This window comes from Culex quinquefasciatus, chromosome 1, assembly GCF_015732765.1.
Source record: "Culex quinquefasciatus strain JHB chromosome 1, VPISU_Cqui_1.0_pri_paternal, whole genome shotgun sequence".
Classification (NCBI taxonomy): domain Eukaryota; kingdom Metazoa; phylum Arthropoda; class Insecta; order Diptera; family Culicidae; genus Culex; species Culex quinquefasciatus.
In genome coordinates this window covers 91,710,998-91,724,620 of record NC_051861.1, presented here as the reverse complement: position 1 = coordinate 91,724,620, position 13,623 = coordinate 91,710,998, and the positions used below count along the sequence as shown (strand labels likewise).

Genomic DNA, 13,623 nt, shown 5'->3' with positions numbered 1-13,623 from the left:
CAAGCATATTTCTGGAAGAATATGAATAGGGATATTTTGAACTATGTGCGGCAGTGTGACTCCTGCCAAAGACACAAAATTCACAAATCAAACAAGATACCGATGAAAATAACAACAACGGCTTCAGAGCCTTTTGAAAAACTATACATGGATATAGTAATGTTCCCAGAATCACACTGGGGCAATAACTGCGCTTTGACTGTGCAAGATGACTTGACACGATTCTTAACAATCATTCCAATTCATAACCAAGAAGCCTCTACAGTTGCTAGAGCGTTAGTAGAAGGTGTGATTTGTAAATTTGGTACGCCATGTGAGATAGTTACAGATCAAGGTACCAATTTTATGAGTAAAATGCTGAAAGAAGTCTGTAAGTTACTTCACATAAAGAAAATCAACACAAGTGCCTATCACCCACAAGCAAACTTGGTCGAAAGATCGAATCGAGAATTGAAGCAATATATGCGTCAATTCGTCGGAAAAGACACCGGGTCATGGGATCAGAAATTGCCATATTTTCTTTTGAGTACAACACGGCACCGAACGAATCTACGGGATTTTCACCGTATGAGTTACTATACGGAAGAGTGGCAAGAATGCCAGCTTCAATCTACAAAAGCACAACGGATGCAAATTACGAAACGTATCTGGACGAAATTAAGCACCTTTTCAGCAGTATACATAAAATGGCTAAGGAAAACCTTGCTGTTAGTAAAGTAAGGAATAAGATAAGATACGATGTAAATGTTGAAGATTGGCAACCAGAGCTGGGAGATCCGGTTATGGTTCACGATAACCCCATGGGTATGGGGAAAAAACTCCAACAGCTATGGAGGGGGCCCTATTTAGTAATTAGATTAGATAGCGAGCAAACTTCGACCATTCTTAATGGAAATAAAGAAGAAAAGGTTCATAACAACCGACTTAAAAAATATAATGATTAATTTCCGAAGATGGCCTTCAAAACATTCAAACCCTTGGGTAGAAGTAAGCCGTAAAAACCGCTGAGGTACAAAAAAGGGCTATTTTAATTTTTATGGAACTTAGAAAATAACAAACATCATTAATAATAGAGCTAATGCCTCGTGGCAAGTTTTTTTTCTCTCTTTCTTTCCAAAGAAATTGCAGGCATCCCTTGGATTAGCAACCAGAGGAAAAACGCACACCATTCAAGGAGGGAGAGGGCGACTTAACGCATTGATGACACTAAAACGCTGGAATTCTATCTTGATATGAATTGACATTTTAAAAATAGAGGAGTAGTTTCAACAAATCCTTTTTTTTTTCTTTTCAAAAATATTTCAATGTATAATAAAATTAAATATGATATGTAAATCGGAACATTTCAAACTAAAAGCAAAAGGAATTTGAGTAGATTAAAAACAATTAGGTATCCTAGTGGTCTTTTACAAAAGAATCAATCAGAATAGGTTTAGTTGCACCTGAGCTTACGGATAAAACGGCACGCGCAGAACCAGATGGGGGCTCGCCAAGGGCTCGAGCGACAGATAGCACGAAATGGCACTGTCGGGCATTAGATAGCGGGTGAATTTGTGACGCCAAGGATTATTACAAGACAGCGAAAGGAAGAATTCGAACCCCGGACACCAGAAACAAGAGCATGGCAAAATTTGAGCCAATCTTAATTTAATCTTAAAACGCAAGGACAGCATCCCGTAAGTCGGTCCATGGATAGAGCGAAGACTTTTACTGAAGATACAAATACGCTAAGACTGCAAAACTATTTCACAAAGGCGTAGTTGGTTCTAGGCCCCAACAAAACAGCAAAATAATCTAGATTCGTGGCAGTGTATTTTAGCAAACAGTACCTTACGCAATCAACGATAACAGCAATTAAAAAGGCGTAGTTGGTTCTAGGCCCCAACGAAACAGCAAAATAATCAAAATCTAGTACAGAGGGTTCGAAAGGAATAGTAGACGATGGATGTGTCACCGAAAACAACAGGAATTAAGCCAGTTATCTAAAAGCCCGACCCGCCAATGGCTATCTGCACGATTTTAGAAGCCGGTTCGCGAAGAAGCTCCATCATAACGGTTAGGCTATAATTAGCTTTAAAAAAAAATAGTTGATAGTATGTCTTTAGTATCCACGAAACCTTATTTTATTCCAGCGTCTTACCTCTTGAGCTCGGCCTCTTCAAGGCCAAGCTCAAGCTCGGTAAGGGGGACATGCACCGGACTTAGTCCGTGCGACCTACCCTAACTTAAATTATAGCAAAGACCCTCACTTGAGTTGGGCACAGTGGCCAAAGGTGCTTTTATTCACACCGTCAGCACAGACGAGCGCTCCGCGGCGGTGCAGTTTTGCAGCACACGGCCAGCTTTGCTGATGTGGGCTTTGGTTTCCCCTGGGGACATCGAGTGTCTTACCAGGGAATTGATTCCATTATTAAGTGCTAGGCCGCGGTAGTAATAACATCGATGTCATTAATTATTTAGAAACATAATATAGTTGTTAGAGATAAACTTTGATCTTTAAATTACTTTAATATCACATCATATGCGCCAATCCTTACCGCTCGGCGGCGCATTTGGAGCACCATTCAACTGAGATCAATTCATATCCTTTGCAGAGAGGGTACATATTTCTACGTTTAGATTTTGCTAGCTGAGTGCTCTTTTAGAGAAAATAAATTTTGAGAAAAAAAAACCTAGATCTATGTTGGGCTTAATACCAAATATCACAGTTGTTGACGGTGGAGTGCTTCGATGAGCGGATTTGTTGACATCCCACAGGAAGTCCTGAAGGTTCTCGTTGCCTTTTCGATGCTTGCGTCGATGGTGTCGACGCCGGCCAGCTCGAGTAGATCGTCGGTAGGATACCACGGGTCCAGGTTATGCACCATCTTTAGCAGCTTGTTCTGCTTCACCTGGAGTCGCTTACGGTGCGATCTGGCGCAGTTGCCCCAGACCGCAGCAGCGTAGGTCAGCATTGGGCGGATGATGCATTTGACCACCAGCGACTTGTTCCTGATGCTCAGCTTCGACCGCCGATTCAGCAGGGAGTCCGATCCCGATCCACCTTTCCGATGATGTAGTTCACGTGCTTGTCGTACTTTAGCTTCTTGTCATGCACCACTCCCTGGTACGTGACATCGTCGTCCCACGTTGCAGGCTGGCCGTTGACGCTGATCGATCTGCGGGGAAGGTGCCGAGCAGCACGCCTCCTGGTATCGTCCGCAAAGAACGCGTACGACACTCCATCAATCATCGGCACGTCGGAGGTGAGGATGTTGTAGAAAGTCGGGCTCAGCACTGATCCTTGGGGCACGCCGAAGGGGATGTTGTGGACGAAGGAACGCTCGCCGTTGACAGTCACCGTAAACGTCCGGTTTGTCAGGAACGACTCGACGATCTTGACCAGGAACGGCTGGAGGTTCGAGCGGAAGAGCTTGTACACTACGGCATCCTGCCACACGGAGTCGTATAAGCCTTTTCGACGTCGAGAAGTATCATGGCGGTCGATTTCCCCGCTAGGAAGCCGTGCTTCGCCATCTCTGAGATGCGGGCGAATTGGTGCACCGTCGAATGCCCCGGCTTGAAGCCGAACTGCTCGTGCGGGACGATTTGCTCCGTCTCCAGGTGACGGTTTATCCGGGCGAGGATCATCCGTTCCAGGAGTTTGCTCAGGCTGCTCAAAAGGCTGATCGGGCGTTAGTTACCTGGGTTGGTTATGTCCTTGTTCGCCTTTGGGATGGCGATCACGTTTGCGTGCTTCCAGCCGACCGGGAAGTAGCCCAAGGCCAGGCATGCGTTGAATATCTTGGTCAAGACCACCAACCCCTTTCTTGGCAGATGCTTGAGGTACGTGTTCCGGATTCCGTCCTGCCCAGGAGACTTCCGGTTTTTGAGCGTGCAGATGATCGTCTTGACCTCGTTCGGCTTAATAAGGGCGGCCGGAGGCACGGGAGGCGATGTCGCTCGGATGTGACCAAGCGCGTTCTACGGAGGTTGCGGGTATGCTTCCAGAACTTGTTGCTGCCGTTGTCCAGGTTCCTCAGCATTAAGCCGAAGTTTTTGTAGCGGTGTTCGGCGCTTTTGGTGCTGACGACGTTGTTCAGGTGGGTCACCACCGCACCGATGAGCGGGTCCCGTCTTCGGATGAACTGCCTACGCCGCACGTTCCTCAGCCGGATTAGCAGCTTCAGCTCGTCGGGAATGTCCTTCTTCTGAGGTAGGATCCTACGCGAAGGGACAGCGGCTTCCTCAGCAGCATCGTGAACGTGAGTAAATTCGTCGTTGTTGACCGCGACGGCATGAACCCGTGCTGGTCATCGCTGATCAGGTTTTTGCAGAAGAAGAAAACTGGAGCCATGACCGCTAGCTTTAATCACCTTTCTTGTGTACCGGAAACATGAAGGCGTGCTTCCAGAGCTTCAGAAATGATCCAACAGAAAGGGATATATTGAAGAGGAGATAGGGAGGCTCCAGGAGCACTCCGTTCATCTGTCGTGTTGGACAACTAGAGCTTGGCTATGGCTTCCAGAATCTTGGAGCGATCAATTGTAATGCTGTTCAGTGCTAGATCGTTTGAGTGGACAGTTATGCGGCGGAGACTTGTTCTGGTTGACGGTCTTCTAGCGTGAACACGCTCGAAAATTTCACGGCGAACAGCTGGCAGATATCCTCGGCATCAAGTCTCGTCTCCTAGGAACAGAGATGACGTTGTTCAGTTTCTCAACTCCAAGCTTCGCTTCCATTGTCTTCGAGAAAATTTTCAGATTCCGTTGTCGTCTTGACCCATAACTTATTGGCAGAACACCTCTTGCAACGAACAGAAGAAAAATGACTTCGTTGGCGTGCACCTTCACGTTACTTCACCGCAAGACTAAAATGTTTGACCCTCTCAACAGAAGCCCTCGGTTTGGTCGTTCACTTCGCTTTTTGTAGGTCGCGCTTCAACACGGAGTGAAGATTTGATCATCGATCTCAGTCTCTCAGTTCACCGCAAAGGATTCAGAAGAGTATTTTGTACGCTGAGTTGAGTATTCTGGTGTCTTGAGTTTCAAAGCACCCCCCAACGAACAACACCTTCAAGACGGGGGGCTTTCTTTTCTTCGTTCTACCCGAAACCAATCGCAAACGCCGGTTCATTTCTCGGTTTTGTACCAGTAACTAGTCTCAAGTTCTTTATTCCGCTCCCACCCAGATGTTGTTCTCTCTTCTCTGCTCAGGTTGTCGATGTTGTTGTCGGAGTGGCTTCAGGTGCGCGCACCGCATGCCCCTCCCCCCTTCCACCCCCAGCTCAGCTAGCAATCACAGATCGCGCGTGTCCGCCAGATGGCCACCGGCGTAGTCCTCCCAAACTAGGCACCGGTGGCGGAGTAAAACACGGAGAAAATGCTAGCCCAGGCGCCGGCGGTCGGGGAAGGTCGCGCACGCACGCACACGTGTAGTCCCGCGGTGACTGCCTCGCTTCTACGTTCCTTCAGGTTCAGAGATCCGCGCTGATGTTGTTCTCTCTGCGTGTTGTGCGGCAGTCTAAATTCGGTTCAATATCTACAGGGTTACAGTATCTTCGCTTTCTTTTTTTTTTGTTTGTCGCCTAACTTTCTTCTTTTCTCAGCTTTCGTAATTCTCAATTGTAGTGTCTGATGTTGATCGTTTTGTTGTTGAACTTCGGAGGTGTTGGTTTGTGTGTGTTTAGGAATATCCATGAAACAACTATGGAATGGAGGAGTGCGCCGCCGGAAGGCGGAAAGGGGACCGGCGATCCGACGGCGGCTGCGCTGTCTGGTGGTCACTCTTTTGTTTCGGTTCTTCGAGAACGATGGCAGCTTGCAGTTGTCATTTTGGGGTTACAAAACTCGAAAAACAAGACCGCTGATCCTTAAGCCCTACTCTCTGATTCTGTCGCGTAGCATAATTTTTTCATGGCTAGTCGCTAAGCTCCTGTAACACAATTGTTGTTGTTGTTGATGGCAGGCTTGTTTAAATCGTTCTTTTGGTAGTATTCGCAGTAGCGCCGCAATAATTATTATTGCGTGTTCGAACTAATGTTGCTGTTGCAGCTGGTTTTTTTTTTTGAATGCCTCTCGGTTGTGATTCGAAGAAATGTCTTATTCTCAACAAATTACGAATTATTTTACTCTTTTTTTTTTGTTTACGGATTTATATTGATGTTTTTTTTTCTTTACTTTAGCAATAAAAAGTAGGTGCTTAGAAAGCGAAGAGCAGCAAGAAGGCCATCATCAAACAGAACAGACCCATGGCCTCAGACAGGGCGAATCCCAGGATGGCGTAGGAGAACAGCTGCTGCTTCAGCGATGGGTTTCTTGCGTAACCAATGATCAGAGAACCGAATACTGTTCCGATACCGGCACCTGTTTGCGTGGAAGGGAAACAAAACAAACATTAGAACAAATTCACCTTTTCAACTGCAATGAAGCAAGCAAAATCATGCAAGTTCTTACCTCTAAGCGAAAAATAATGTGTGTTAATAAGCAAAAACCAAAGAAAGCTCATGCAATGATGCGGGGTTATGTTACTGAATGAGACGAGCGAAATGATGGGGATGTCCGGCTTGAAATTGGCCAACTTGGCTTGGAGGGAGGCTTGCTTGAAGAATTTGGACGTGGACGGAGACTTGTTAGAAGGCAAACAGCATCAAAAACGCAATCATGAGACAGAACAGTCCCATCGCCTCGGCCAGGGCAAACCGAGGATCGCGTACGAGAACATCTGCTGCTTGAGGGACGGATTGCGGGCGTACCCGGTGATGAGCGCCGCAAACACCGTCCCGATGCCGATTCCTGCGAGGGGGGTTAGTGTTTGGGGGTGCAACGTGCAGGTTATGATGAGTGATGAAGCGAAAAACCAAAAAATTCTACTACAAAAAAGGTACGAAAATGCTTACCAGATCCAGCGACACCGACGGTGGCAGCGCCAGCACCGATGAACTTCGCGGCCGAGTCGATATCGCGGGTCACCTGCGACGTCTGGAATGACCGGACCTGGGGCAGCAGCGCGACCGGGGTGCTGTTCTGCGCGGCCAGGGTCTGGCTCTGGCTGATGACAGCGCTGCTCAACGGCCGAAGGTAGGCTTTCGTGCCATTGAGGACCTGGTGCGGGGCAAAGAAACGAGAAAGAGGAATGTTTAGACAATTTTCCTAAGCCCTTTTGCTTTATAGGACCTAACAACAAAAAAGTCTTGATATGTTTGCAAAGTGCCAAGAATCCGGTCCAAATGCGCAGATTTTCACTATTTTAACCACTTTTTTCTGAAAAACATTCGAAAGAAACTTTTTGCCAACTTTCTTTTCATTTCTTGATGCAGATGAAAACGTTTAAAAAAGCGTCAAAGTGCTAATATGCCAACCCCAATGCTTGAAAAGGGGTCTATCACTGAATGGGACTGCTCGATATTTGATCGAACTTCCTAACACGAAATTTGATCGCTGACACACCGATATCATGAACGGTCGGTGAACGTAAACACAAAGACGAAACGAACAAAAAATGAGGAATCCGAACGAGACAACGTGCTCTTTCTCTCGTTTTTCCTCCCTCTCTCCTGTGTTTGCTGTGTGGTAGAGGTGGGCAAAAAAAGAGCGAACCGCTCAAAGAGCCGGTTCACTGAAAAGAGCGAACGAACCGTGGCTCACAAAAAAAGAACCGCGGTTCTTTTTTAAACTCCGGTTTTGTGAAAGAACCGTTTCAATATGGCATGATTTTTGTTATAAATATAATTTATTGTATTTCCGAAAATTGTAACATTAAATTTGTTTTTGAGAATTGAAAATGCAATTTCAAAAATGTCAATGCTTATAAAAATTAATCCCAAAGGTATACGATTTTCTAAACAAAATTAAATAAACTTTTCAGTGTGCAACTGATAGTTCATTAAAGTAAAAAACGTTCAAATTTTAATGAAAATAGAAATCTTATCCACTGAAAACAAATTAAAAGCATTTCGGTTTAAAAAAGTTCATCAATACTTCGATATTTTGAAAACTAAAGAAACTAATGGGATGTGCAAAATGCATTTTTAAACTCTCTTTTCATTAAAATGTCTTGCTATTATCTTTTTTGCGACTTTGGCCAGAGTTGAGGGACATAAACTTCAAAATATTTATGCCAAATTTATAAAAGTCCAATGTGAAATAACTTATAAAATCACACGATTCTTGAAAAAAACGTATTCATTTAAATTTTGAAAAAAGAGCGAAAGAGCCGGTTCAAAGAGCGGCTCTTTTTTAAGAGCGAACGAAAATGAGCGGCTCCTAAAAAAGAGCGGTTTTGCCCACCTGTGTGGTGACAGAAGTCATTTGAATGCGATCATGGGAGAGATGATCGGAATCTCGGTAGAGTGTCAAACGACCGTTCTATGAGCGATTGTATTTCTAAAATACACTGCGTAGCACTCATTCACTTGTGTGTGAAACGAACGAAAGTAGAATGTCAACATCAGGTTGTCGTGGTGAAGACGATAGGAATATTCTGTCACCTAAGCCACAAAGTCTATCAGAAAGTCGAAATTTCGTAAGCAATAATTCAAAAATTAGGTGCTCGATGGCATCGTGCCTTTAATGTTGCCGTATCAGCACTTTGACGTTGACTTACAGCTCATAAAGGCGTATTCAACTGCAATCGAGTGATAAATAGCTCATTTGGGTAGTGAGCAAGTTTCTATAAATAGTTTTGCAAAATAAGTTGTTTGAATAGTGAAAATCAGCAAATTGGATGGAGTTAGGAGCGAGTGTTTGACCTGCCAGACATACGAGAATTTCCGAGAAGATCATTTTCCAGTAAAGTAAACCATTGCCATTTGATTTTTGGTTCCACCTCGCGGTACATCGCACGCCTGCTACCAGCAAATCTTATGGAGCCAAACATTGAAATGACTTTTCTTCTGACTGTTTGCTCTGGGTTACTCTGTGGAGAAACGATCGCCAGTTGTGTTGGTCCTAGTCGGGATTTGAACCCCGATCTACCGCTTACGGCAAGATAGCTAGATCGGGCAAGATCATTTCTAGACCCCATTAACCTGTCTGCCTGTGTGGATCAATCGAACAGCGCACAGGACGTACAATCCAGAGATCGCCGGTTCGAATTCTAAGGCGGACGCTGAAAATTTTAAGTGTAAATATATCCATGCATTTTAAGCCTAATAAGCGGTCGTATTTAAATGATGCAGGATAATCTGGATAATTTTACCAGTGGAGCAACTTTTCGTGAACATTTCTGTTTAATTTGACTTTTACTAAAAGTCATTCTATTGTTTTTACAAGCATTTGAAAAAAATATTTCCCAAATGTATTCTAATCGGATGAGAATGCATTGGGTCACGCCCATTTTTCTATTTTCAGCTTAGTTCGTTTTTCTTCGAACGCTCTTCTGGGTCTGCTTAGTGCTGCCATTTGTGACGAAATTTTAAGCGAACACTCACGAATAGTAGCATTTATAGAGAAAGTTTCCTGGCATCACTGGCTTACCCGCTTCTCGCTCGGTGTTCCTCAGCTTTCGATTTGAATAGGTATAAACGTCAAGTGCGTCGGTGCGTTTGTTTTTTTGATGGCGCTTGCAAATTGATTACATGTTTTGGGATTATTTTGCAAGTGAGTAGCTAAACCATGTTCAAAAGAACATGTTGCCGGTAGTTGAAAGCAATTTCATTTCCCAAGCGCAATGAAAACGTTAGCGCAAGCGAAATAATGTTGATGGTGCAAACAAAGTGATGAGAAATGATTTCACAAAATAGAAATTATGATCAAAAGTGTATTGAATTTGATCTTTTTGGCCAGTAAATAGCATAAATTGGCGAACTTACGAACAGACTGTCCTTTGATATCGTCTTACTCGAATGTAAAGACAATGAGGAACTTTCAAACAAATTGTGCGCTTTCCAAAAACCGACGTGAACTTCAAGTACCTGGAGAGCATGACACTGCCACCAAAAACTTCGCTGGAGTTTTTTTTTTTAAAAAAAAAGGTCCAATAAACCAAATTACTAGATTTTTGCTTTTTAGATGTTTTTGAAACCACCTTTTTCCCTAACACGGATGTGAACTTCAAGCTGATAAAATCTAGAGTTCTTTTAGGGGCTGATAGGCTACGAGATTCTCTATGTATACCAGGCCTTTTCAAATAACACCATAGAAATGTTGAGGATCCAAATTTCAGTACATCTGAAAATGGACCAAACTGACATTAACTACGTAATTCAACGCCATTCCGGATATGTGTACGGCTTGAATACTTTGACTCTAAGACCATTGGCTTTAAAAAATCAATATGCAAAAAAAATGTTGAAGATTATTCAGAATCAATAAAAGGTATCAATTTTGCTCCATCTTTCCAGTGAGCCAAGATAACAAAAACTACAACGCGATACCAACATTTCATTCAAACTTCTAGTTACCAAGAGAGCTTCAGGCGTCGTAATGCATCTTATGTAATCCACAAGGATTTGTTTCGTACAAATGTTCTTAAAACATTGCCAAAATAAAGAAATATCGCAGATAATTGCTTATTCACGTTTCATTGCGGTGATTTGGAAGTAGTTTTAGCAGTTCAAAAAACATTAACCAAATTAATAATTTCTCCATAGTGGACTCAGTCACATGACTTATGTTTACTTTCATTTTGACAGCAGACACGATTGCATAATTAGGGCTGAAAACTAAAAACTTCGTTTGATCAAACTTTTCAAAGTTAACAGAAAACGAATAGAATATGTTTCAATTATTCAACTAAATCGTTATCACTCAAATCGGCTGTCAATGATTAGGTAATCACGTTCACCAGGTCAGAATCACAAGTTTCATTAAAGTTTCACACCGAAAATGTTCAAAAAATGAAAAACTATTTCAATTTGTTAACCGATTATGTAACGCTGCACATCAGATAGAAATTTTTCACTTCCTTCACAGCTCAACCGTGGTTGACACTAGCCTAGACACCCAGAGCAAAAAAACTCTTTCTTATGTAACGCGCAACCCGGCGGGTTTGTTCCGGTGCCTTCACTTACCAGGTTGCGGGCGACTGGGGCAATACGAGCAGCGGACGAGACGAACATTTTGAAGCTGGTTTTGTTTGGTTGCTGGTATTGACGGTCTGGTACCTCCGAAGGATCTGTGGCGAATGAACGAGACAAAAGTTAGAGTTTGGCTGGCTGTGCGAGTGTCAAGCGAGTGTAGGAAGGAAAAAGTTGAAGAAGAATCGCGGTCGACGCCCCGGCAGAAGGTTTTGCTTTTCCAAAGCTGAGCAGCAAGTGAATCGATTTTCCGATCGCTGGAACCGTTTTCAGGTTGAATGACTTTTTTTCAGGAAGAAGATCCCATCCAAGTTGGCAATGATTCCGGGTCAGACTTGGTGGCGGTCGTTACGTAACTATGCACTTCATACGTAATCAAAGGTGAATCGATTTTTGTTCCAACTTCCAGCTGCGCGACGACCAGTCTGCCTCCCGGAACGTCATTCCGTCCTCCAATTCTCCAAACGGACCGTAATTGCAGATGCCGGCCGCTTTCCGGGTTTCACCCGGCCGGAACTTCCATCACACACAAGAAGCTCTTGCATAAGATGGCGGCCCTCTTGCTCTCGCTCTCAGCAGGCTGGAGATTTTCACCTCGCCGGAAAACCGGTTCACTTGCCGCAAAACTTCCCTAACCTGCCTGCGCCGGGTTGCTGCTCAACCGCGCCAAACAAAAACACTTTTCCGCCCCAATTGAAAATTGTTTCGGCTTTCCCGACCGCCCAAGGGGAGCGAAAATTGATTTTGCACTTCTCTCCAACTTTTTTCTTCACTCCTCCAATTTTGCGGCAGCTACTCACTAGAACAATGCGGTCCGACAACGTATCGAAGAACAGTGAACGGTGCTGGCGAGTTGCAGCAGGCTCGAACCCCGGCTACTGTGGGCGGCGACGCGGTGGTGTGAGTGAGCGCGACAACACACGCACACAAGCGCAGCGACGCGTAACCGGAAACAGTCGTTTTGACGGTGGGTGGCGCTAGTTTATTCGTGAGATCTGCAGAAAAGGGCGCCATCTGTTGGATTGGGGCGATTACCACGTTTGACATCCAAGGTTGTTAGACAAAACAAGCAAAAAGATGGGAAGATACCGCGAACGAGGGGTTTCTCTGCTTTAAATTTTCAGATCACAGGGTAAAATCCAGCCCTCTGTCACGACGGCCATGTTTCTGAAACCTAAATGTTCGACGCGAACATGAAGACAACAAGGAAGATGAAGAACGCATTTGCTGTCAAAATTTGAAAATAAACATACCGCGTGGTAAAAAAAGCATAATTTCATAATGTTGAAATGATTTCCATGAAAAAATAACGACACGGGACGGATTTCCAAACACAAGCGAGTCGACAGCGGGAGTGGGCAAGTCCTCGGAGAAGGTTATCGAAGGATGCTCGGAAAGACCAGCTCCGCCACAATCACCGGAATTACGAATGTTTCTGCACTTGGTCGGTTACTCCCTGCCGGAGATTACAGCGAGTTGTTTGGAAGGATCAACAGCGGGACTTGGCCACCCGCATAATCAAAAACCATCGGGGGAATAGTCCAAACTATATTACTACTAAAAGAGATGTAGTTACCACATACTTAACCATTATCATATAGTTACGGCACTATATAAAACCATAACGAAGCTGATCGTCAAATGATGACGTTTTTATTGAAGTAAATCTAATGATTCTAACTATTTTTGAACTATTTGGGGTACAATAACCTTACACTAAACAGTTCGGATTGTTTAGACAACGTGACTCAACGAAAAAATGTACAAGTCCAAATAGTTCAAACAATTTATCAACTTTATTGAGAACAATATAGCAAAATTCCACAGATTTTAGATTTTTATAGTCAGAACCTGTAAGAACTAAAACCTACTATAAATGCTATAGTAGAACACAATTGATGGCGGCCACATTTTTTTCGATAAGTTTGTATAATCCAAATAATTTGTCAACTTACATGAAGTAAAATTACTATACACCATACTATTTTGAATTAAAAATTTCTATAAGTCCAAATAGTTCAAACAATATTTCAACAGTATGGAGTACAATTACAGTTTGTTATATAATCCAACTATATGTTAAACGATTGGTACAAAAATTTCAACTTTTATCAAGTAAATTGATCACAGTCGATTCCTCTGGATGATAGAGAACCTTCAACACCCCACTTCTCCTCAGATTATCAGAAAACTCCCAAAGAAGAAAAAAATGTTACGAGGGCTCATGAAATTGACTTTCACTATTCCAGAAAAAGTAGGCATGCTGTTCTTACCATACACCAAAAATATGTGTACTACATGGTGGACTATTACTGTTCACTATAAAATGAGTCAATTGTTTGGACTACTTGGACTTATCGAAAATACTTGCCCCCGAGCTTGCTCCTTCTAACACAACATGTCACCAAAACCACTGAAAAACCACCAACAGATATAGATCAATCGGATAAGGCGGCAGCAGTTCGGCAGCAACGTAAATAACATCACATATAATGGCGGTAAACATTCACCAACTATCGATAGAACTTAAAAATCAAATTTGATTATATCCGAAGTAGTTATCACAACAATTGTAGGGTTCATTTTTGCGGTCTTTTTTAAAGTGTCGGCAAAGTAGTGTCGGTAAA

The 13,623-nt window shown here is 43.4% G+C and overlaps 1 protein-coding gene across 1 annotated transcript; it reads right to left on the bottom strand.

Moving 5' to 3' along the window:
• Positions 1-5,114: 5,114 nt before the first annotated feature.
• On the bottom strand, positions 5,115-11,921 carry LOC6040443 (ATP synthase lipid-binding protein, mitochondrial). The gene is made up of 4 exons (XM_001849781.2): positions 11,797-11,921; positions 10,991-11,094; positions 6,878-7,082; positions 5,115-6,344 (listed from the first exon to the last, which is right to left on the bottom strand). Exons 2-4 carry the CDS (start codon positions 11,036-11,038, stop codon positions 6,181-6,183), a joined length of 417 nt encoding a protein of 138 aa, XP_001849833.1. The 5' UTR covers positions 11,039-11,094; positions 11,797-11,921; the 3' UTR covers positions 5,115-6,180.
• Between the last annotated feature and the right edge of the window lie 1,702 nt (positions 11,922-13,623).

What these genes read in the sequence shown, in the direction of transcription:
- LOC6040443 (XM_001849781.2), bottom strand. Translation starts at nt 11,038, where the DNA reads ATGTTCGTCTCGTCCGCTGCTCGTATTGCCCCAGTCGCCCGCAACCTG. An exon ending in CCCCAGTCGCCCGCAACCTG is followed by an intron (nt 7,083 to 10,990) that starts GTAAGTGAAGGC and finishes GCCCCGCACCAG; the next exon opens with GTCCTCAATGGCACGAAAGC. An exon ending in CGTCGGTGTCGCTGGATCTG is followed by an intron (nt 6,345 to 6,877) that starts GTAAGCATTTTC and finishes CCACGCAAACAG; the next exon opens with GTGCCGGTATCGGAACAGTA.